We start from the raw sequence: 26,522 nt of genomic DNA, 5'->3' as shown, positions 1-26,522 counted from the left end.
ATAGTTAGCGTGCGCGTTCGCGACGCTGCCCTAATACTGTTGAATGTAATTATGTCAATTTTTAGCTTTTCTTATTAAGGCAAGTTATACTGTATGTTATTTAGGGGGCAAGAAATCATGAGAGGGTCTAGGAAAAAACTCTTAGGGGCAGAATATAGAACAAGAGCAAAATATAGGACCAAACAGAGAAAATAAATTGCAGCTAAAATGAAAAAGGGCTTCATGGAAAAGACGAACCGTCAGACACTGCGCAACTTCCGATGGTGCCGAGATTCAAAACAATATTGATATTTCTTGCAATCCAAGATGAAGAATTTTCATCTATCATCCTCAAATAGACTTCATTTCAGCAACTGAGAGAAGGACTTTTTTCATAGACCCCAAATGAACATCTAGAGGACATGAAATTAGGATATAAAGTATTTTCTCATGTCTCATTTAGATGAGTGTGGGCAGCATAAAGAAGACTTAAAATCTTTTGATTTGTCGGACCCAGGTATTTGGCCAATAACAGAAAAAGTGAACGATCTTTCTTAGCTGTCAAGCTGTATTATTAGCCGAAAAATATCCAGAAAACATAGACCTTAGGTACACTGAACTTGATGGAAGACATCACAGCACATTAGCAAATAATGAAAGGCTTAAAAAAGATCTTGGCCTAAACTAAAAATGCAATTTTTGTACACCCTGAGAGATTTACCAGAAACATCCCACTGCCGTTACATTAGCATTGTGTACTACAGGATTCACTAATTGGAAAAAAGCTTCACAAAGGTTAACTGAGCACGGAATATCTGAAATCCACAGAGTGCATGATTAAGTGGAAAATTCCACTACAACAAATGAAATCGTGTCAAGGCATCGATCAGAAAGATCCTACAGATGAGCATGGTTGCTAGTATTGTATCTTTCAACAAACTGTCTTTCTTTCCTTGGGTCTGATGAAACCCCTGGCAGTCTGCTCACAAAGTGTCCTCGGCCTAGTCAAGACAATTTTTTGAATTTAATGACTCTGCTAGCCAAACATAACTCTTAAATACCCGTTACAATACCTAAGGAAGGGACAAGTATCAAATTTAACAAAGATAATTCAAAATGAAATTACTGATGTAATGGCGAAAACAGTTCGCAAGAGCATTTTAAATGATATTAAAGAAGCCAAATATTACAGTAATGTTCGATTGCATTCCAGATGTGTCGCATACAGAACAAATGAGCCAGGTGATTCAATACATAAAAAATATTGGGTGATGTGTGTGAAATAAAGGAGAGCATTATTGATTTAATAGAAATTGGGGGAAAGACAAGAGAATGTATTTCTCAACGGATTGTGGAAAAATTGACACTTGATGGCTTGGATATTGACAATGTTGTGGTCAATCTGAGGATGATGGATGTAATATGGCCGGTACTTACCGGCCATATTAGATCCTGGAGTACAAGCCAGGATTACAGAAATGAATAAGCTGGCCGAATATGTGCAATGTTTGGCTCACTCTTTGAATCTTGTGTGTGTGCATTTTGCCTTGTCTTGCCCCGAAGCAGTTAACTTCTTTGGAATTATTCAGAAGATATTTAGCTTTATTGTCGGATTCACTATTTGATGGGACATTACGAAAAGATATACAAAACAAACTCAAAAGGAAGCAGATAGATGAGATGGTCGACAAAATATGTAGCTGTGAAAGCCCTGCTAATGAATTTACCAGAAGTGGTTAAATCTGATGCAAAAGCAAAGTTTAAAGTTTATAAAATTAAACATTTAGCAGCAGTAGCAATAGAAGCTCCCTGAGGTTATGTGTTGTGCAGACATTGAAGACAATAAAAGGTTTCAAACTTAACCAATTTATTAACAATATATAAAAAATAAAAACACAATGAATAAATTTAAACAATATCAGTAACTTAGAAATTATAATATAACCATCTTTATCAAAATTTCATATATACGAGGAATCACAGTTCAGAAAAACATCGCCGCTAACTTATGATGGATGCCGCCCACGGCAGTCACTCACTTTGTAGCCTCTTTTGAGAATCCAGAAAAAGTCATCTTGTAGACAGGAACCAAGGAACTTATTCCGGAAAAGTCATCTTGTAGACTGGAACCTCGGAACTTATCCCCGGACTGCACGCATCGCAAGACGTCTTTCAATAGGGGCTGGGAACCGCATACCCAAGAGCCAAGGAAGTAGGAACTAGAAGGGCGAAGCCAGAGCGACGCGAGATACTTATACGAGAAGTAGGCATGACGTCATCTCGCGGCAAACAATCAGCTATTGGCACGACTCGGTTTTCCAGATGACGTAACATCACGTTTCGTTTTTGCATATTAATAAGGCTGAAACAGTCCATTCTCAACACAAACAGTGGCAGTGAAAAATGAAGTAGAAGTAACTACCATATCCCTTTAAAATAAGAACTAAACTAGATAAATACTTCAAGGAGGAGAGATGATGCAGAAAAAGGGTTACAATAAGTCATATTTTCCAACAAATGCTCCCCACATCATCATCTCTGACCTGAAATAAAACTGAACACCAGTATCTTTACAAAATTCAAAACAAGAATAAATAAATATCACGATTTCATTCAATTCAGAAATTTTTAAGAAAAATTTTCCTTTAAGAACATCTTATTCTATTTTTCAAAATTTTACCGTAACAAGAAAATCCAACATGTTACAAAACAATACAAAGACATATGTATGATCATACATTCAATACATTTACCCAGGGCCCTGGTCAATCATACAACATTCTACACTATACAGTTTTACATTATGTAATACTCATCATAATATGACTTATAACATATTATTTTCAATTAAACAAAACTCTTAAAGTTAAATACACACAAAAACAAGTTTCACAAGAAAATTGCTCCACAAAATCTTATCAGGTTATGCTTAGTCAGCGGTTTTGTCGTGGGATCAGCCAGATTATCTTTACTTTGAACATATTTTATAAAAAATTTCCCTGTTCAATAGATCATGAATGAAAAATAATTTTGCATCTATATGTTTTGTCCTTGAGTTTTCAATGGGTGATTTTGTAAAACATATAGCAGCCATGTTATCCGCAAACAATATTGGTTTTGAAACATAGTTACTTGCAATTTTAAACTGAATGCATCCATCCAAAATGTTTTTAAACCAAACTAATTTTGCTGATTCAGTTATGGAGATAAGTTCAGGCTCCATAGTAGACAAACTCATACCAGTTTAAGTTTGTGATGTCTGGTATTGGAAACGTATCCTAAAAGTTTAATCCTTCCCAGTGAAACTTACCAGGATTGCTTTGAAACTGAGAAAATATATTAACAGCATAGGCTATATCCGGACGAGTACGATTGCAAAGAAACGAGAGACGTCCCAAAACATTTCTATAAGGATAATTCATCATTTCAGTCGTTTCTTCTTGTGTACTGGGACTTTGAGACTTTGAGTATTTCACACCTTTAACTATTGGAGGGGAAGTAATTTGTATTTTAAAAGACTTGAATCGATCAACTATATCTTCTATATATAATTGCTGATGAATCAAAACACTATTGTTCTCCTATTCAAATTCCACACCCAAAAGCTTTCTTGTTTTACCCAAAATTTTCAAATCAAAATGTGAATTCAAGATTTTTAATATCCTTTTAGCCTGAACTTCACTTTTTCCAAACACAACAATATCATCAACATAAACCAACAGAATGACAAAATCTTTAAAATGATAGACACAATTACAGCACTCAAACTTGATAAACCCTAGGTTACATAGTGTTCTATCCAACTCGTAGTACCATAATCGCCCACTCTGATGCAGACCATACAAGGCTCTATCTAAACGACACACAAAAGTTTCTTTATCTCGCTCTACAAAACCCTGAGGTTGGGACATGTAAATTTCCTCTGATAAAGGAGTGTAGAGATAGGCACTTTTTACGTTGCACTGTATATTTGCCCATCCAAGGTGTGCAACTAAAAGAGAGAAAAAGAGCCTTATTACTGAAAAGTTGACTACAGGAGAGTAGGTTTCATCATAGGTATCGTACTTAATTTGCCGATAACCCTGAGCCACTAAACGAACAATGTTTCCAAATTCGTCACGTTTAATGTTGAAAACCCACCTGCAACCTAGTGGAGTCTTGTCTTTAGGAAGTGGAACAAGATGCCATACTTTATACTTTCGCATGTTGGCCATTTCCTCTTCCATTGCCTCTATCCATTTAAACTTTTCTGTGGATTTCTTTGCCTGGTTATAAGTGTTTGGAATTAAAACCTCCAGTCAGCTATCTTGGGTATATGACGTTGAAGGAGTGCCATTTGGGTCGATTTCACCACTATAAGTATTGCTTCCCTTGAAATCAAACAAGGTAGGATCATACTGAATATTATGCGCAGTGCAATACCTTTCTACATCATTTGGTGATCGTAGTCTTTGATTAGACCCCCTTTCAAAATAGTACACATCCGTACAAGTGCCGTCTGGCCTTGGAACAGGTTTACGAAGCCAAGTTACTTGTCTCAATGTAGATTGAGTATCAGTACATAAGGTATAGAAGAGGGTACACTGGTATCAATTCTTTCCTCTATTTCAGGAAAATAGCCAACTGGAGTATCAGTAGATTGGAACTCGATCCTCTCTTCAGGTTCCAAATCAGGAAGAGTGCCCAGTGCAGCTTCACTGCCACTTTTCTGCATTCCAATTGACTCTTTAAAAGTAGCATTTAAGGTTTCTACTACCTTTTGCTCATTTTCCAACCAAATCTTGTACTCTTTTGTTCGTACACTGTATCCAATCAATCGGCCCTTCGTTGCCTTTGGATCAAGCTTAGAATTTCTTTTAGCCTTTGGAATTCCCACATAGGCAATCGTTCCAAATGCCTTAAGGTGACATACTGATGGTTTCCGCTTGGAATACAATTCGAATGGGGTTCTATCTTGGCCCTTGTGACAAATTCTATTAAATGAATATGCAAAATACATCACTGCATCTGACCAAAATTCAGGACTCATTCCACTATCATGTAAAATTGCACGTATGTTGTTGAGAGCTGTGTGATTGAATCTCTCACAAACTCCATTTTGTTCCGGAGTATATACGTCTGTAAATTCGTGCTTTACACCATTTTTATTACAATATGACCTGAATTATTCATTATCATATTCTCGTCCATTATCAGTCCTAAAGTATTTCAACTTGAGGTTCAAAGATCTTTCAGCACGTGCTATATGCCTTTCAAATACTTCAAACACCTGACTTTTCTCTACAATGGGGTACACTACCACATAACGAGAATATTCGTCAATAAAGGAAACGAAATAACGTTCACTATTCCTACCTGGGATGTTAATAGGTCCCCATACATCAGAAAAAAACCTTTCAAGTGGCCTCTTTACTTTAAAACCTTCTAAACGTCTATAGGAGATTCGTCTTTGCTTACTGATTTGGCAATGTTTACAAAACAAATTAGGTGTGTGCTTTAACACAGGAAGACCTCTAACTGAATGTCTCTTACTAGTCCTGACAATAGCACCATAATTTATATGACCAAACTGACCATGCCATAATTCACTATTGTTATGCTGAACTGTGGATGCCTCAAATTTCACAGATTTGCCCCCCTTTTTCACTATTTTCGGGAATACACGATAGTTACTTCCTATCAACTTAGCCTTGTACAAAGTTTCATTTTCATCATCAGTAACTTTAATTTGCCCATTTCCATAAAATCTCGCTCCATTGATATCCACCTTAGGTCCAGATATTAAATTTTGTCTCAGTTCAGGTGAGTATAAAAGATCCTTAAGCAAAATAACTCTATCCCAAAATTTCATTTTAACAGTACCCTTCCCATGAATTGGAAAAGTTACCTCATCAATAGCTACTAGCATATTCTCATTCTACACAGCAGAAAAAGTATCGTACAATTCACGATTTTTACAAAAATGATGAGATGCAGCAGTATCAAAAATATAACTATCATCATTTTCCTCCAAATTGTTAACATTAGCTTGAGCTATAAAATGGAACTGAGCATGGGAATTATTTTTACCTTTACACAACTTGGGTTTATTCTTACACTTAAGAGATGTTTTATTACTACAGTCAAAAGTCTTTAATCCGGAATCGTCGGGACTTCGGCGATTCCGGATTATAGATCATCAGTTTAAATCTGGTAAGATGGCATGCAGAAATTATAAAGTTAAAAATATGAAACCGTAATTTATAAAATAATGAGCAATTATGATCTAAAGGGTATCAAAATTTACAAAAAAAGAAGCTTAATATTTATTTGTTTACTTTATTAAACATTTCTTTCAACGTGCGCATGCGTAAAGCATACATTACGCATAGCCGAAATTAGAAAATTGCAACCAGAAAACTATTTGATTTGTATTCGTGATATTTATAATGACGAGAAATTTGATTTAAATCGTATCAAAGACTGAGTACATCGAGATGAAATACTACATTTAGTAAAGAATTATAAGCCGAATAAAATAAAAACATCTGCCGTGAAGATAACGATAGTGCTGACAGATCAACTTCCAGTTATTTGCGCGCCGCGACGTCATCCCCCCTCACGCAGAGCAGCGTGAAATTGATAAGCAGATTTCGGAACGGTTAGATAAACAAAGGATATGCCTTTATGCATTTTTGTAGCAATTCCACTTATTGTTTGATGGACATCGAAACATACTTTCGTTCTGTAGATCCTTTGGGAGCTCCAGCATCAGAAATTCTATTTGACATAATCGAAAGTTCAAGCTTACTTTTATAAAATTGCTCTTACAGTCTGCAAAAAATAATAAGCCGGATCCAATTCGAAGATTAAGGACAACGCAATCATCAACATTAACTGAAATAGATAATTAGATAATTTTAGCTTATACCGTCCGTTACACATTATGCGCGCAGGCGAAAACGTATTCTGCGCTTGCGCAGACGCATATGCGCAGTCGTAATGCGTGCGCAGAAAGATTTTAGCTTTGAGGTCCGGATTATAGATCATTCTGGATTATGGGTGTCCGAATTAACGACTTTTGACTGTACTAGATACAACTGATTAAACAGAAGAAGCAGGCGAGGGTGATCTGGAAAAATTACCTTTCATTCTACAGTATTTTTGAATATGACTTGGACGGCCACATTTATAACACTTGAGCCCTTTAATCTGCTTAAATTTGGGTTCACAGTGAGTACTTTGAACTTCTATAGTCTTATTGGAATTTTCCCTATCTATCTCTCTTAAATTAAGATGCGTTTTCTCTGCTAGTATTTCAAGTTCAACATTTTTAAATAAGAACTTTTCATCTGGCCACCTCTAAACATTCTGAACTACTTGATCATATCTATCTGGCAGGAACCTAAGAAACTGAAAACATATGTATACATCTCATACAGCCTGATTAATATCAGCTAATTGTTCAGTTACCCCTTTTAATCTAGAAGAAAAGAAACTAATACTTTCATTTGGCTTAATTTTACAATTTAAGAACTCTGAAAACAAGGACATATGTCTTGATCGATAATCTGGCTGAAAGTATTTGGCAAGCGTATTCCATGCAACTACTGGGTCATCAATTTCACAAGTTTCTATATTCAGGGCTTACATTCATATAAATTAAAGATAATGCCAAACGACTTCTATTTTGATAGTCGGCAATAATTTCTTTAGCAACATCCTTAACATCATTTAAATCAGGACATTTTTCAATACCTTTGACCTAAAGCCATGCATTTTTCTCATTCAAAACAAACTTCATATCTTTAGACCATGTAAAATAATTACATGCCTCAAGTTTAGCAATATTATGCATAACATTAACAGTAGCCATATTTGAATTTCAACAAAAACCGCCCCCCAGTCTCTTAAGTCCTAAATTAATTTTAAACTTCAAAAGTCTGCACCAAAGATAACTCAGGGCCTGAGCCCATAACCAAATGGTGCAAAAGTAAAGTTTAAAGTTTATAAAATTAAACATTTAGCAGCATTAGCAATAGAAGCTCCCTGATGTTATGTGTTGTGCAGACATTGAAGACAATAAAAGGTTTCAAACTTAACCAATTTATTAACAATATATAAAAAATAAAAACACAATGAATAAATTTAAACAATATCAGTAACTTAGAAATTATAATATAACCATCTTTATCAAAATTTCATATATTAAATAGTATTTTACCTGGTCTCCAAAATACTGGCATTCAATACGCGAAAAACGTATCCTAAACAGAAATTATGCGGTTTCAAATGAAATTAGCTACACTGTCAACAAGTCCACACTTAATGATCAAAAAGGCACCTGAAAATTAAATTTTCAAATGAAATTAGCTACACTGTCAACAGGTCCACGCTTAATGATCAAAAAGGCACCTGAAAATTAAATTAAGTCCTTGAGAGCACTTAAATCCGGCCTAACTCCGCTCATTGTAGTTGAACACGAGGAATCATAATTCAGAAAAACATCGCCGCTAACTTATGTTAAATGCCACCTTCATGAAGAACATGGATGCCGCCCACGGTAGTCACTCACTTTGTAGCCTCTTTTGAGAATCCAGGAAAAGTCATCTTGTAGACAGGAACCAAGGAACTTATTCCGGAAAAGTCATCTTGTAGACTGGAACCTCGGAACTTATGCCCGGACTGCACGCATCGCAAGACGTCTTTCAATAGGGGCTGGAAACCGCACACCCAAGAGCCAAGAAAGCAGGAACTAGAAGGGCGAAGCCGATCCGATCCGAACAAGTATGACTGGAGTAGCGCGCGAAGCACACTGTTTCCAGCTCATAAGGAGAGCCAGTAGGCACATGACGGTAGGAAGTCTGATGTGGTAGGAGTTAAGAGAATGAGGTGAGGGAGGAGGAGGCGAGCAAGATGCCGCAAGCCTAGAAATTAGGCCAGACAAGAAGACGCGCCACAGACGGAGCTGTGCAAGGTAAAGCAATAATGAGTTTTTAAGGTAAGATACAGTCAAAAGTCGTTAATTCGGACACCCATAATCCGGAATGATCTATAATCCGGACCTCAAAGCTGCAAACTTTCTGCGCATGCGTCGCGTTCACGCATGCGCACAGGCGTTTACGAGAGCGCGTAAGACCCTTACGGCTGCGAATATGTTTGTGCGCATGCGCGTTTAAATTGTAACGGAGTTATACGCTAAGCTTAAAGTTATCTAATTCAGGTAATGTTGCCGATTGCGTTGTTCCTTAATCTTCGAATTGGATCCGGCTTATTATTTTTTGCAGACTGTCAGAGCAATTTTATAAAAGTAAGCTTGAACGTTCGATTATGTCAAATAGAATTTCCGATATATATTTACTACAAAGCGAAAGTATGTTTTGAAATCCGAAATCTGTTTATCAATTTCACGCTGCTCTGCGGCAGAGGGGGGGGGCAGAAACGTCATTATTAGATTATGATAGATTAGAAAGATTATGTCAAATAGAATTTCCGATATATATTTAATAATATGTAATTTGTATCTACAAAGCGAAAGTATGTTTTGAGATCCGAAATCTGTTTATCAATTTCACGCGGCGGATTGGGAGTTGATCTGTCAACACTATCCTTATCTTCAGAGCAGATGTTTTTATTTTATTTGGTTTATAATTCCATACTAAGTGTAGTATTTCATTCTGTCTTTGATATGATTTAAATCAAGTTCCTCGTCATTATAATTCGCTTCCAATAGTGAAGAAAGTGACCCAGAGGTTATTGAAAACGAAAACATTTCGATTGACAAATTAGTCGGTATTCTCAACACAGCAATTATAGGACTTGAACAGCGGAACTTTGTAACTAAACAAGAAATTATGTCTGTTTAATAGAATTAAAGAGAAAGTATTATCACATGAACCGAAGCAACTTACATTGAAGGAAATGTTTAATAAAGTAAACAAATAAATATTAAGCTTTTTTTTTTTTTTTTTTTGTAAATTTTGATACCCTTTAGATCATAATTGTTCTTTATTTCATAAATTACGGTTTCATATTTTTAATTTTGTAATTTCTGCATGCCATCTTACCAGATTTAAACTGATGATCTATAATCCGGAAAAATCGATAATCCGGAATCGCCGAAGTCCCGACGAGTCCGGATTAACGACTTTTGACTGTACTGTGAAAGTATACTACATGAGAGAACGAGTTTGTAAGAATACAAACTCTCAAAGGCATATATTTGCAAATATAGAGTTACTGTGACAAAAATGCAGTTTGGAAGATCAGAAATCATATAGAAGTTTCGATGAAATAATAAGAAAAGTATTCATAAAAGCTATATGCAATATGTACAACTATATACAGGAATGTTCTACTTTATGTAGGAAAGTTCAGATCTCTGGCAAGGTGGACTGCCAGCAGTCATAACTCTTTATCTTCCGGTAGTGGAATGTAGTCAAATACATGTAATTTTGTCATGTGAGGGCATGTAACTGCTTTCTGGAAAACGCTGGAGTTTAGGCGATGAAGATGCTCTATGACAGTTTCAATTTTCAAATCTTTGTGTAAAGTCCTATTAATACAAAATAATGCGCATTCGTGAAGGTGCGCAGCAACTTGTTCTGTGTAATTTGTAAATTAGATATGTCCCTGTCTCTAACTGATGCCCACGCAGGGGAAGCATACGTGAAGATTGGCCGTATAACAGGGATGTATAAGTGCCGTTTTCTTCTTAAGTCCAGTTTAGAGTGCTCGTTAATAAGTGGGTTGAGACTCTGAATGACTCCTAGTGTTTTTCCCCTGACATGAGTCAGGTGATCCTTCCAGGAAAATTTATCATTAATAATATCGCCAAGGTAATTCGCCTTGCGTACTCTAGGAACTTCTGTATTAAATAGTTTAAGCTTTTCCATGATTTCAGTGGCAGAGTTCTTCTTTCGGATAATGAGCAGCTTGGATTTATCTGCGTTAATTGAAATACACCATTTGGTACACCAAAATTCTATTTGCGGCATAATTTGTTGAAGTTTCCTGACAGCTTGATTAGGACACATAGATTTTACAGCAAGCGCCGTATCATCTGCATAACAGCCAATGAAGTAATTGTAGTTAAATCCTGTTTTAGGGAAGTCAGTCACAAAGAAAAGATATAAGATCGGACATAAAATTGACCCTTGCGGGACGCCGGCGTGAGAGCGACGCGAGATACTTATACCAGAAGTAGGCATGACGTCATCTCACGGCAACCAATCAGCTATCGGCACGACTCGGCTTTCCAGATGACGTAACATCAGTTTCGTTTTTGCATATTAATTAGGCTGAAACAGTCCGTTCTCAACACAAACAGTGGCAGTGAAAAACGAAGTAGAAGTAACTACTATATCCCTTTAAAATAAGAACTAAACTAGATAAATATTTCAAGGAGGAGAGATGATGCAGAAAAAAGGGTTACAATAAGTCATATTTTCCAACAAAATCCTTGAAAGAAATTAATTATCTTTCAAAGTACTATATTACTATTTCAAAATTAATTATGTATCAAAATACAAAGCAGGCCATCTGCTACATGTAAAAAATTTTCAATTTATTATCAGCCTGACAATTTGGGCTAATATTCTTTAAGAAATCAATCGAATAATACTGAAATACAAATGGAAGATATTCTTGCGCGTTCTGTTGCATTAATGGAAGGTCTGACCAAAACTTTGCAAAAAATGAGAGAAATTCGTACGGAATATTGAATAGAAGAATTTAAAGTAGCAGCCGAAAAAACTGAGGTTGAACCTATTCTGACAAATAAATGAATTCTAAAACACAAAAAGGAATTTGATGAATTGTGGAAGGACGAATCACCAACATTTCATCGTGTTCAGCTACTACTTTCTAATACAATGAAAATTGTATTTGATCGAATCTTATCAGAAATTAAAACGAGGTTAAACAAGGCTATTACACTAAATTCAAATTTCCATTTCTCAATGGTCGTGAAATATTGAATCTGTCAACTGAAGAACTGCAAAAGAATGGAGCAGATCTTGCACGAAAATATGAGCGAGATCTCTAAACGCATTTGAGTTCTGTCAGGAACTTGCCGTTTTTAAAGAACAAGCCCCAGTGTTATTCATCGACATAAAAAAGCTAGAGCATTTTATCTCTTGCAACAGAACTACACCTATGACAGGGTGGCCACGCTACCTATAGAACCGGGAAAAGTCAGGGAATTCGAAAATTGACCAAAATTTTCAGGGAAAAGTCAGGGAATTTAAGTATTTTTGTGAAAATCTGGAAAAGTCAGGGAAGTTCATACAACGATCCCGCCAAAAAAAAGCGATTTTTGTGCCGATGTCGGAAGAGGTAACTTTTTTGGCGAATTAAGTATCACGTGAGTGTCATTCGGGTAGCTGGCATAGAGCCGATTTTCGCAGCTCCAATTTGATTGTCTTTTAGAAAGGCAAAGCAACTTTTGGTTTCCAGTATTCTCGAGAATCGCATGTGCAGTGCGTGAACTAAAGAAAGTACCTGTTCTCGTATAAAACAAAATGGGTTTAATCCTAGTATACGGTACCATGGAGGTTAGAATCAAAGAATATGTATTGTAAAGAAGGAAAACCTCTCTGCAACAGACGTAGCTGTGGCTCCGTTCCATCATAGAGGAAAACAGCTGTGCATGTCTGATATATCTGTCGCCAAAGCTCGAAACAGGTGTCGAAGTTCGAAGGTCACGTTATCAAGAGTTCATAAAATGAATATCGTTTGAAATTTCTTTAACCACTTGTGCTAAAAAGACGTGCCAAGCACGTCGAGATGCTTTTGTCTCAAACCGCGAGTGACGTGAACACCACGTCGATAAGCATTTATTGCAAAAATGAAAATAACGCGGTGCACACGTTGCCTAACAACGAGATTGTTTATTTCTCGAGTTACAGCTCTGGATTGCACTCGCAGATGCGGAGCGGCGTAAATGAGACACTTTACCGCTTGTTATATTGTAGGCACGGCACCGCAGCTGTGAAGTTTAGTCTTAGTGTAAGTGGTTAAACTCTAAAGAAAAAGAAAATATTTTTTAGCGCAAGTAAATTAATTCATGGATTAGTTATTTTCAGGGGGAAAAAAAACTATGAAAATCCATTTTTAAAATTATTGCGAAAAATCCAAGAAGAAACGTCCTTTGATAAAACGTTTCTTCTTGGATTTTTCGCAATAATTTAAAAATGGATTTTCGTAGTTTTCTTTTTGTCAAAGAGTGTTTCTTCTTAACACGTGTTTCTCAATTTCCTGTACACATCGCGGAGAGGGAAATTCTGGCCGCCAGGTTCCGTCGCCAAATCCCTTGGCAAATTTTCCTTCCGCATTCTAGCGGCGTAATAGCATTTTACTTGTATGGAACCTTTTCTTCTTTACATAGACGTTCTTTGGTTAGAATAATAATGGGATTTGGTGACATCTTGATGCGCAGTAAACGGGTCATTTTGGTCTTGACGACAATTTTCAAAATCGTGCCAAAGCCTTACTGTATAGTCAAAAGTCGTTAATCCGGACTCGTCGGGACTTCCGCGATTCCGGATTATCGATTTTTCCGGATTATAGATCATCAGTTTAAATCTGGTAAAATGGCATGCAGAAATTATAAAATTAAAAATATGAAACCGTAATTTACGAAATAAAGAACAATTATGATTTTAAGGGTATCAAAATTTACAAAAAAAAAAAAGCTTAATATTTATTTGTTTACTTTATTAAACATTTCTTTCAATGTAAGTTGTTTAAGTTGCTTCGTTTTTTATGTTATAATACATTCTCTTTAATTCTATAAACAGACATAATTTCTTGTTCAGTTACAAAGTTCCGCTGTTCAAGTGATATAATTGCTGTGTCAAGAATAACGACTAATTTGTCAATCGAAATTTTTTCGTTTTCAATAACCTCTGTCACTTTCTTCGCTATCGGAAGCGAATTATAATGACGAGGCATTTGATTTAAATCATATCAAAGACGAGATGAAATTACTACATTGAGTAAGCAATTATAAGCCAAATAAAATAAAAACATCTGCCCTTAAGATAAGGATAGTGTTGACAGATCAACTTCCAATTCAATGCACGCCGCCGCAGCGTTAAAGATAAACAAAGTTTAGATAAACTTTATCCATTTTTTGCAGCAATTCCACTTTTTGTTTAATGGACTCCGAAAGATACTTTCGCTTTGTATATCCTTTACATATTAGTAAATATATATCGGAAATTCTATTTGACATAATCGAAAGTTCAAGCTTACTTTTATAAAATTGCTGTAACAGTCTGCAAAAAATAATAATCCGGATCCAATTCGAAGATTAAGGAACAACGCAATCTGCAACATTAACTGAAATAGATAATTACATAATTTTAGCTTAGCTTATCCCGTCCGTTATACATTAAACGCGCATTCGTAAACGTATTTTGCGCACGCGCACACGCAAATTAGCAGCGGTAAAGGTCTTACGCGCGACGCATGCGCAGAAAGTTTGTAGCTTTGAGGTCTGGATTATAGATCATTCCGGATTATGGGTGTCCGAATTAACGACTTTTGACTGTACTAGAATTTTACCGCAAAATCTTTTTAAACCTTTTTTTCTTTTTAATAAATATCATGCCATTTTGCAGTAAAATAAAAAAATAGTAATCAGTCATCTAGGCTAGCCATGTAATATAACTATATTCGCTAAAATATCGTTGATTATTCTAATTCAATTTTTAAGTAATTATTTTTATGTTATTCATATAATTTAATGTTGCTTCTTCCCTCTAAATTTATTTATTATTAGTAAATAATATTTCCAAATTTCAGGAAATTTTCTCTGGCATAATCCTGAAATTAATTATAGCAGTATGATGACATACCATCACGAAATTTAATGCACATATTTTTTCCTTATGTATGCTGCGAAATAAATATAAAATACCTCAATTTATTAAAATAGATTTCTTTCTTTCGTTTAGCTGCAGAATGTCTGCAAAAAAAGCCTTATTTTTATTCCAGATTGGGAAGATTCTAATCTCAATCTTCAATGGAGAAAACAACAACTATTATAATTATATTTGTGTTTTCAAGTGTTAAGGTGCTTTTTTAAGAACATACCTCACACAAATTAAATTTACCTAAAATCTAACCTAACTATTTAGCATTGCGTTGTGATTTATAAGGACCGCATTAGCCTCGTGTTGAACTGGTGATGATCATGAGTAATAATTAAATAAAACATACATTTGTTATCCAATGTATATATCTTAAATTTTATTAAGTTTCTTAAGTGGAAAAGTAAACAAAATTATCAAACAAAGTATACCAAGAATAATTAAGAATAAATGTCCTCTGGGATTTATTGAATAATTAAGTGAATTTGCTACACAATACAAGTAATACCATAATTAATTTACCTCTTAGCACAGCCAACGTACATTACGCGGATAGACTGGAATTTTCATGAAACAAACCTGGAAAAGTCAGGGAATTTCATTCTCCTGTTTGAGTGGCAACCCTGCTATGATTTTCAGAATGCCTTTTACAATATTTGTATTGTCCTGCAGATTTACTCTATGCTTCCAATTACATCCGCAAGCTGTGAGCGAAGTTTTAGCAAATTAAAACTTATTAAAACTATCTGAGATCATCGATGAGCCAGGAGCGTTTATCAAGTCTCTCAATTCTGGCAATCGAAAATCAAACAGCACTTCAAGTTAATAACAACGATGCCATAGATTCATTTGCAGAACAAAAGGCTTGCAAAGTAAAATTTTAATCCCGTAATATTTTAAGAGCATTAGGTATGAAATAAGAATTATGAAAAGAAGTACAAATACTAACATTTTCCTTTCAGCAGTAGCCCGTATTGTTGTTATGTATAGCTAATGAAAGTTACTTACGTAATTAATCAGCTCATCTATTGTCCCAACTTATGTAATCTATTGTTTTTAACTAAAGATTATTTTTATTACAAGTGCATAATCAAGGGTATCAAAAGACGTATATAATTTTAAAGGTATCCAAACCAAACCAAAACCATTCTTTAAGCATAACATTTTTGCTAAAATAATCTTTAAATATAACATTTTGCATAAGCATAACTATACAAATTGCTATTATCCATCACACAATGAATGTTTCTTTTATGCAGAAGTGTCCTGTTTTTTGATTTGTATAGAAGTGTCGTGTGACGAAATACTATCAATGCGCTGTCAACACTCCATCTGGAGACTGAAGCCCTCGGAGCAGTGCTTCACTCTCAGTGCGGGGTTGGCCCCTCCTTTCTTTCTTACTTCCATGGTCTGGCTAGTTATTGTTGCAAATAATGCAAAATTGCGTATTTCAGAGAAAATGTCATATTGATTATTACAGTACAAAAGTAGTCTTTTGCGATAATATGTAAATATTTATTGTGTTATCGGGTTTTGTGAGGACGATAGTCGAGTTCTTGAGTAGGCTACATGAAGATGTTATTGTGAAATGAATATTTAACGTGCTAAGTTAAAATTACTGTTAGTATCAAGAAATTGGTACAAAATTATTCAATCCATTATATTAGTGATTTGTAATTTGCTTATATTTGTTTAAATGAAATTTTTTATTATTTAGTAATGTCTGATTCCCATTTTTGGGCTGTTCTGAACTATTTTAGTATTTAGTTCTGAATCGTTTTCTGTTAGCATCATTTATTAGTATTATTGCAAATATTGAAATAAATCCCCATTTCAGGGAAAATGTAAATTTGATTATTTCAGTGCACCGGAGAAGTAACTGCATTAAGAGGGTTCTCACAGGTTTTCAATTATGTAACTTTTGATATGTATGTTCGCCCATCAGTAGCTGAAATGTAAAGATCTGAACACTGTTACTTTGGTCGTGAGTTAGAATCAAGCGAATTAACTGGCTGCATGGGTGTTTCCGCCGTTTCGCTCATGCGTAACTTGCATATGAGCCAATTACTCATAGAATGACCTCAGCGAAGACATCTCCCCTCTTATGCATTGCCATAAGTAAAGAAACTCAACCATTTGCTATGTATATTTCTTTTAGAACAAAAATGGCATATAGAGAATTTCTTACTATAAAATGGATTTTACATTTTATCTCGAAAACTACTTATTTCTATGTTTATTTAAAAAACTAAAATTTGTTACAGAAACTTAAAGGAAGATAGGTAAGGGTGGCAATTTTAAGATTTTGCCCCGCCTAGGGAAAATGCTAAATCTGGCGCTGTTACAAGTACAGTACAAAGTGTGTAATCCAGACATCTATTATCCAGAATGATCTATAATCCGGACCTCAAAGCCACAAACTTTTTTTTTTGTATGCTTTTTGCATGTGCATAATGCGTTTATGAATGCGTGTTTAGAACAAAAAACGAAGCAACTGAAACAACTTACATTGAAAGAAATGTTTAATAAAGTAAACAAATAAATATTAAGCTTTGTTGTTGTTGTTGTAAATTTTGATACCCTTTAGATCATAATTGCTCTTTATTTCATAAATTATGGTTTCATATTTTTAATTGTATAATTTCTGCATGCCATCTTACCAGATTTAATTTGATGATCTACAATCCGGAAAAACCCTTAATTCGGAATCGCCAAAGTCCTGACAAGTCCGGATTATGGACTTGTACTGTATATAGTTTTATCTGAAAAGGGTTGCTGTTTAAGCTTGCTGTAGGAAGAATAGATTATACTTTATAGAAGCAGCATAAAAAAGTCACCAAACCATATTTGAAGGCCCGTAATACTTAATGAATTGTGGAAAAACTAACACAATTCATGTGTTATTTCACACTGTTTGTGAGTTTGATTAACAAGTCACACAATTTACAAGTTTGATTTCTGCCTGTGAATTTTTTAAGAGAAATAAATATTTATTTAAAGTTCCCCTACCCCACCCCACACTTCTTGCCATGGATTTCACAATTAGGGAATTTCCTATGGATAAAAAGTCTGCGGGTGATATATTTCAAACAAAAGGCATTATCAAAAATAAACAGTTGGTCTCAAAAGATCGTGAAATTGAGTTTGGAACAAAATGCCATGAAATGGCATTGCAAGAATGGATCTTGCTTTGAGAGAAAAGGACTGAGAAAGCAAAATTTGTTTGAAGATTCCAAAATTCCCTTTTCTCGCAATTATAAGGTTTATATATTTCTGGTGCCAGGAGATGACATCAGTTAAATTTTGCGAATTACAACTTAAGATGAACAATAGTATGACTGTTGATCAGAGCAGTTATATGCAGAAGGTTTGCACAACAGCTTTAATAGCCCAGCCAACAGTGGAAATCAGCAGAAGTGACAAGGTTGTCAAATTAGATGAAAGAACTTCACTAGGGGGAAAAGCAGCATTGGGTGTGTTCTTCCACAGCAGTGAGTTTTCAGCAGATTATGCAGAAAATACAATAAATGCTTTTAGTCATAGTTCTGGATCTATCAGCAAAATCTTATTGGCTTTCATCAAGGAAAATGTTGTGGAAGGAACAATTATGTACATGGATTCTTGGAAGGTATATAAATCAGATGAACTGCAAGATCCCAGCATCGAACATTTCACTGTGAACCACAAATTTCACTTTTTTGATCCAGAAAGTGGATGTCACACACAAATGGTAGAGTGTGTGTGGAGAAGTGCAAAATGGCACAACAAACAACATCTAGGCACAACCAACAACACCTCGAATCATACTTGTCCGAGTTATAAGGCAATGAATGCATAAAAAAAACTAATATTTTTTCTTCAATGTTTGAAACTATTAAAAATGTTATGCCTCTTCAATAAATTAATTATTCAAGATTAGGATCTAGATTTTTAGATTTTGCCATATTTTGGGTTTCGGGTTTGATTTGGCGAAAAATATTTAACCATTGCCAACAGCCTTCAGAAACAGAGTAGTTCCAGGCATTAAAAATAAAAAAACATCAAGGCCTTTTATTTTTCTTAGATAATATTTAATTCAATTATATATATTAAAAATAGTTTCTTACAGATTTCTATAAGAAATTATTATAGGACTCTTCAAATCCATCTTGATTGTTAATTGAAAGCTGCCATTTCTAGAATTAATATTTTTTCTTTAAAATAAATTAAAACTTTAAAAATAAGTTTTTTATTATAATACATTATACAAACTTTAAAATACATGTTTCAAATAGGTAACCTAAATAATCTTAGGCATTGCACACAATCTGATGTCTAATTATTATATTTTAAAGTAAAATTATTTGGAATATTTGATAAAATATTAACTTATATCAGTAAATATATCAGTAGTGGAAAATAGAATCGAGAAAAATTATTGCAGGAAATTTGTTCAGATTAAATAATAAATTAATTTATAGTTAGATACTGCATTTGATTCACAATCGATTGTTAACTTATAACATGTATTTATCTGTAACCTAGTTAAAGAATTTAAATCATATTACTTTTTTTAATATTTTTTGCCAGCTGATATTTAGTCATCAAGGCCATGTCAGCATGATGGCAATTAGAATTTACTCAAGTAGCAATAAATTTAGTAAACATACATTGAAGTCTGTCTTTTTTTTTAGTTTTTAGTAATAGTGTGTACATTTTATTGCATATTTTTCTATGCTTTTATTTTAACATTTTACTTATAAAAAAGCAAAATAATTCTATAAGTCTGGTATGTGATATTTAATGAAAATTTCTTTTTGTGTTCTAAATAGGAGAGAAAACTTATGCCAGCTAGACTAGGAGCAGTGTTTAAAAAGGGAATCTTGGGAAACTTTGAACCTCCTCCTAGTGATACAATAAGGGAAGGCCCTGGTGAAAATGGGAAACCTCATTATCCTCGACCTGAAGATCAGAATGAAGTGTCCCAGGCTATGATGGAATTTGGAATCAATATGGTCGCTAGTGATCAAATTGCAATGGATCGATCAATTCCTGATAAACGATTGTCTGAGTAAGTATTCATTATAAACTTATTCCTTTCAAAATCACAAATCTGATATGTGATATATTTGTAAATATTTTAAATTATTTAACATCATAAAAAGAATATTTGGCTGTCACTGAATAAGTATCATGAGTAATTAAGATACAATTACATGCCAAACAAATATTAATTTAGAAGTCAAACAACAAAAATCGGCATTTTATTTTCAAATTTTCACATAATCATGAGTAATATTTGTAAAATCCGTACTGTGAAAAAATCATGTGTAATATTCGTAAAATTGAAATATATTGAATATTCGTAAAATTAAAAGTAGTCTTTTTACTTGATTTTTTATGTTTATCATTATAAAATAATACTGTTATAGTATTATCATATGTGTGTGTTTTTTATTTGTTTGTTTTTATGTGTGTGTTTAATGAAAGGGCAGTGGAGTAGCTAGGGTGGGGCAAGAGGGGACATCTGTCCCCCGGGTGCAGCATCCAAGGGGCGCCAAATTGATGGTACAGAATATTTTAATGAAATGTGTTCCATTCTTGGCACACAGAAAGGGGGTGTAAACTCTTCAGTTGTCCCCGGGCACTGGAAACTCTAGCTATGGCCCTGTGTAACGATAAGAATTTTCCCTTTTTATTTTATTATATTAATCCATTACTTGTTAAACTGTTGATGCCACACATACTGGAAAGTATTTAAGGATTCTGACTGCCATACCGAAAAGCTCGGTCTCAAATCCCAGAGAAAGGATGGACATAAATTGTCTGTCTTTTCACAGGAGGTAAAATTGGCCAACGATTCAGTACCTCAGTAATAAAATGACTACCGCTTCTGACCTTGGTAGTGGCAAAAGCCTAAAATAGCTAGTGCCTGCTATTAAAAGAAAGAAAAGAAAAAGAAAAAATTAAGCTATTGATAGAAACTAAACAAATTCTCTTGAATTGATTAAAAAAAAGTTTAGACATTATTTTCTTTAGCCATTTTTAAACATTTTACTCATACCAACTTAAATTTATTTAAAGGGGCAGCTTTTTTTAACAGGGTATAAAATGTACTTCAGATATCTGTACTACTGTAAAGAAATTCTGTAGCAATCTGTTTAGCAAAAAGTAGATAAATTCTTGTTAAATTGGTCTTTTTGGTCAGACACCAAACTTAAAAGTTTAAAGCTAAAATTGGCAGACTTAATCGCAAGATTTTTAGTGTGCAGTACTTGTCTGACGTAGTCAGCCCAAGCCCGCAAAATTCCTTGTGGCAAGGAGCGCTAGAATACGTCTCGCATTGGCAGCAGCCTGAAGCACCATTCAGGTGACAGTGCAATTTAGCTCAATTCTACCCCTCAATTTTGATGGAGAGCACACCGGAGGAGACAGGTCTCCTCTTCCACCAAATCACAGAAGAGTACTTTCGACTTGCCGCATATTTAGAGTGCCACACGAACACTATACATTTACAAACATCCATGCCTTCTCCAGGATTCGAACCCTTGCCCTTCGGCATGGCAGTCAGCAACGCTAACCACTATACCGGTTGGGCGGGATAATGTATATTCCCTGTATGTCACGAAACAATGTTAAATGAAGGAAATTTGATTTAAGCCAAGTTAACTGTACTTTATGTCCATCCTTTCTCTGGGATTTGAGCCCGAGCTTTTCGGTATGGCAGTCAGAATCCTTAAATACTTTCCAGTATGTGTGGCATCAACAGTTTAACAAGTAATGGATTAATATAATAAAATAAAAAGGGAAAATTCTTATCTTTACACAGGGCCATAGCTAGAGTTTCCAGTGCCCGGGGACAACTGAAGAGTTTACACCCCCTTTCTGTGTGCCAAGAATGGAACACATTTCATTAAAATATTCTGTACCATCAATTTGGCGCCCCTTGGATGCTGCACCCGGGGGACAGATGTCCCCTCTTGCCCCACCCTAGCTACTCCACTGCCCTTTCATTAAACACACAAATAAAAAACACACACATATGAACTGTACTGTTCATGTTTGTCTCCTTATGTTGTGTGTTACAAGTTGAAGTAAAAAAAAACCTTAATAAAAATATATAGAGGGAGTTTGAATTCTCAGCACTGTATTTTGACATTAACCAGACACAGATTGAGGGTCACCTGAGATGTCATAAAATTTTATATAGTATATTTTTTTAACAGAATACATGTTGAAATTCAAGCTTTACCGATCTTGTAAAGCTACAGTTTGTCATTTGTACAGCTATTAAAATATTGACTGCTATCTAATGCATGGTTGTGAATAGATGATCATGTATATGTGATACGCATTACATTAATCTGGCATTGTGCATGGGCAAACTGTTGTAGTTATGTAGTTACATTGATATGTAACGATTTCTTTTTATTATTATTATTGTTTGAAACTTATAGAATTTTACTCTCCATAATGGTAGGAACATCTTAAAAAAAGAAAAAAAAAAAAAACTGCTGACAAAAATTGGTTATTTCAAGACTAGTCAAAACAGGAATATTTTGTTATGCAAAATTAGCATGATTTGATCACTTATTTGTTTTGTCAGAATATTTGGAGAGATTTCACAGAAAGAAAGTAAAGTGCAAGTGTGGTTGTGAAGCACAAAATGCAGACTTTATACATATGAGTGAATGCATACAGGCAGTCTCTATTAGAGAAGAATATTTTTTAAATATCTCAAAAGGAAATATAAAGTATTTATTTATGAAAGCAAAATCCAGGTTAGGAATTATAACAATATTAAATAATCTAATTTAATATAAATACTTTGAAGTAGATTGATTATGTAATAAATTTTTAAAATTGTAACTAAGTTGAATTGTATACTTGTGATTACTTATGTAATTTAGTTAGAAATATTATGTGATAAGCAATAATGGGTTTTACAACTGTGAAGTTATGTTAAAAATTATGTAAAATTGATTAATTTAAATGAATAAGTGATTCATTGTTTTGGAAAGATGGAAAATCCCGATTAACAAAATTGTTAAAACAATATTTTTAATTGTATCATATTTTATTCTAGCTATTATGTTGAATCTGTTCAGAATAAACGTTGAGGTGACCTTGCTGGCAAGGCCAGAGGATCTTCCTTGGTGGACGAGTTTAGGGCTAGCTGTCCAATTTTTTTTAAAAAATTTGGTTAATCAGTTTATTTGCTCTTGGATTGTTCCTTAGTTTTAACGGTTTGCCAGTATTGGCGGTACAGTTGAGTTTAGGTTTAGGTTGTCATGGAAGTGTGATATTAATATATATATGTGATGATTTTAAATGTGTGTAGATGAAAACATTGAGACTTTTAACAGCTCACAATATTGCATGGATGGCTGAGAAGACTGTTGTGGCTTGAAGGTAGGGCTAAGTGGAAAAGCATGATAACGCATTTAGCACAATGGATCTTGAAGAATCACAAACTTTATTATTATTATTATTTTTTTTTTTTTTACGTATATTAAACCATCCTTTTGCAGACAAGATTATATTTATATACAATAAGTTTCATTTTGAAGTACAATGTCATCTTAACTTTCTTAAGCCGGTGGTACAACTGTAGTACCGCAAAATTTACTTGCTCTTAAGCCGGCTATGGTACAACTGCTGTACCAAGCTTTCCGTTCCCCCTTTTAGAGTAATTGAATATCTTTAGATTCTCTAGGTGGTCTAGTTTTCTCTTCAGAGCAGCCTCTGGCTATGTAATGTTTCCCACTTCTTATCTCTTTCGCACCAATGTGCTTGAGAAAAAAACAGAGGCTATCTCTCTTTCAATAATTAGAGCTTTTTATTGTGATTTCTGTGTAACTCGCGCTCTTATTCACTTCTTATAATGGCACCTCATTTCAAAGGTCTCAGTCAGGATGAAATTAATAAGTTGCTAAGAGATTTAGAAGAGGAAACTTTTGCTGATACAGATTCAGACTGTTCAGTTACAGAAGAAATATGTTTTAATCAAACTTTTAATGAAGATAAAGTTGCCGATAACTTCAAAAGCAATGCTAATAATTTATTTGAATGGAGACAGCCAAGTGAGCATGACAAAGCAAACATATTGACCTTTACTGGTAAACCTGGCATAAAAACTGAATTTTCGGGAATTCATCTTGCTGTTGATTTTTTTGTTATACTTTTCAGATGAATTTTTTAAAATGCTAACCATAGAAACTAATCGATATGCTTCTCAAATCTTAGAGTTGCGGCCAGATATAAGCGGAAAAAGAAATCATGAAAACGACTGGACGCCAATTACATCTGACGAGCTTCAGAAATTTTTTGGATTAGTCTTACTCCTGGGACATGTTGAAAAGGACAGCATTCGAGATTGTTGGTCCACAGATGATTTAATTGACACACCAATTTTTCGTTAAGTAATGTCAAGAGACAGATTTTTAATGATTTAAAAATTTTTGCATTTTGAAAACAATAAAGAAAAACCCGATAAAATTATAAATTATGACAGACTGGAAAATTCGAAAAGTTTTTGATCATTTAAAAACAGCGTATAAACAGATTTAAAGCCCCGTAGAAGAAATCGCAATAGATGAAATTATTGTCAAATTTAAAGGGTGAGTAATATTTAGACAATATATCCCAAAGAAATGCAAGCAGTGGCATATAAAATTATACAAGATTGCTGATAAGGAAGGGTACACCTACGATATGGAAGTTTACCTTGAGAAAGATAAATCTAAGGATCCCAACTTCTCAGCGTCTTATAATGTCGTTAAAGAAATGAGTGGCACTATTAGAGACAAAGGCCATAAATTATTTATGGACAATTTCTTTTCCTCGCCAGAACTTTTCGTTTATTTATTAAATGAAAATAAAATAAATTCATGTGGAACTATTCATCCGAATAGGAAGCATTTCCCAAAAGATGTAAGCACAGGAAAATTGAATAGAGGAGAAACCACTGTGCGTTTTACAAATGGGATGACAGCTCTACGCTGGAAAGATAAGAGTGACGTTTTCATGCTGTCAAATATGCACAATCCAATGATTATAGCCGATGAGCAGACAAAGCCCGAGATCATAATATGTTACAACAAAAATATGGGCTATGTTGATTTAAGCGATCGCATGGCCAATAGTTATACTTTTGGCAGAAGAACTTTGAAGTGGACGAAAAAACTATTTTTTCATCTACTTGACCTAACAGTGCTAAATGTGTACATTCTAAGCAAAATAAGTAATATCGAAAAGAATCACAAAGTTTTTCGCATGAATTTGATTCGAACCCGAGAAAACTACCAGTGTTCAGCCACTTTAGCGCTCTCCGCTGGTGGGCCCGTAAAAAATAGACCGAGAGAAATGATTGAAATAACCGATTTAATTTTCTAACCAATGTTTATCATTCGGCAATACATAAATTAAAAATTTTAGGTGATTGTGAATAAACTATATTGCAGTTTTCTCCAATGTTTCATATTACAGTGTTACATGGATTTTTCAATGTTTCATTTTACGATTTTACATGGAATTGCAGCGTTATGGAATTATTCATTATTCTGATCTTCAAGCTCATACGCTGTCTCCATCAAGTCGTAAAAAACAATGCAAGTATCCATGCTCCCATTTCCCTTTTGATACAAAGAAAAGACGAAGATGTGCTGTTTGTTCTGCAAAAGGTTTACAGCGGAGATCAACTGTCATATGTAAAGCATGTGATGTAGCACTCTGCATAAACTGTTTTGAAGCTTATCACACTTCATTTCAGAAAACAGTTTAAAAAGAAACAGGAATAGTTAATTAAATGAAAGCGCCTTCCTATAATAGCAAAAACAAAACAAAAAATTACTAATCTTACATCAGAAAAAAAAATCAGAATTTAATAGAGCATGCCTCTATTAAAGGCCTTTTTATAAGGGTCAAAAATTAAAAAAAAAAAAAAAAAAGAAAAGAAAAGAAAAAAGAAACTACACTCAGATGATCACAACGAACGTAACATTGAATATATAACTCTGAATTTTTCATGTGAAAACAACTCGGTTTAGATACCGGTGAATGAGATATCTGTATGATCCTTTTCGTAGTTTTCCCGTTAAAAACGTGAACGTGAGCCAGTTCTGCCAGTCTTTAACGAAATATCACTTTTCAGCAAACAGTATTATTATACTTAATTAAATAACCCGTCTGACGTTTAAGCTTCTTCCCTTACAGCAGTAAATATGGGATTTAATTACATCGCTACATTCAGTTGTTATGTAGATAAAACTATTGACGATTTCGCTTGGTAACAGATAGTTCAATACAAGTGAATAAACAAGCTCCATAGGGTTCCCCCCCCCCCATGTTTAACGTGATTATAAACCGCTTTCTCTCGAAATGTCCTCGACTAAGAATACATTAATTAATTCAGAAAAGCAACTCGAGGGCTATCTCTCTATGGGTAGAGATGTTATCGTGGAAGACTTTCTAAGGGAAACTCTCTCGCCTTCAAATTATACATTAAGAAAGCCGCGAAATCTCTCATGTTCGTCTGGATTTTAATCCAGATTGAACTACCAGTGTTTAGTGATTTTACTGCTCTTTTATCCGGTGGATTGCTCCATGAAGGCATTCATATTTTTAGGCAAATTATAAGATATTTTCTTCCTCCTTTCTGCATGCCTTCGTGGTGTAACAGTTAGCAGACTTGGCAATTATTTCGAGAGA

General features: G+C 34.4%; 1 protein-coding gene across 2 annotated transcripts in view; it reads left to right on the top strand.

Annotated features, from left to right (window-relative positions):
• The window catches only part of Pgant7 (N-acetylgalactosaminyltransferase 7), a 154,905-nt gene that overhangs the window by 32,446 nt on the left and 95,937 nt on the right, over window positions 1-26,522 (top strand). For both annotated transcript variants that reach the window (XM_085818678.1, XM_085818677.1), the window contains one exon: window positions 19,646-19,884. In XM_085818678.1, the coding sequence (XP_085674804.1) occupies window positions 19,658-19,884 (227 nt within the window). In that variant the 5' untranslated portion in view covers window positions 19,646-19,657. The remainder of the gene's footprint in view (window positions 1-19,645; window positions 19,885-26,522) is intronic.

This window comes from Stegodyphus dumicola, chromosome 6, assembly GCF_044657685.1.
Source record: "Stegodyphus dumicola isolate Sdum_Otavi_A_Nest chromosome 6, ASM4465768v1".
Classification (NCBI taxonomy): Eukaryota; Metazoa; Arthropoda; class Arachnida; order Araneae; family Eresidae; genus Stegodyphus; species Stegodyphus dumicola.
The sequence above is the reverse complement of the archived record's forward strand: the minus strand, read 5'-3'. Positions and strand labels throughout refer to the sequence as shown.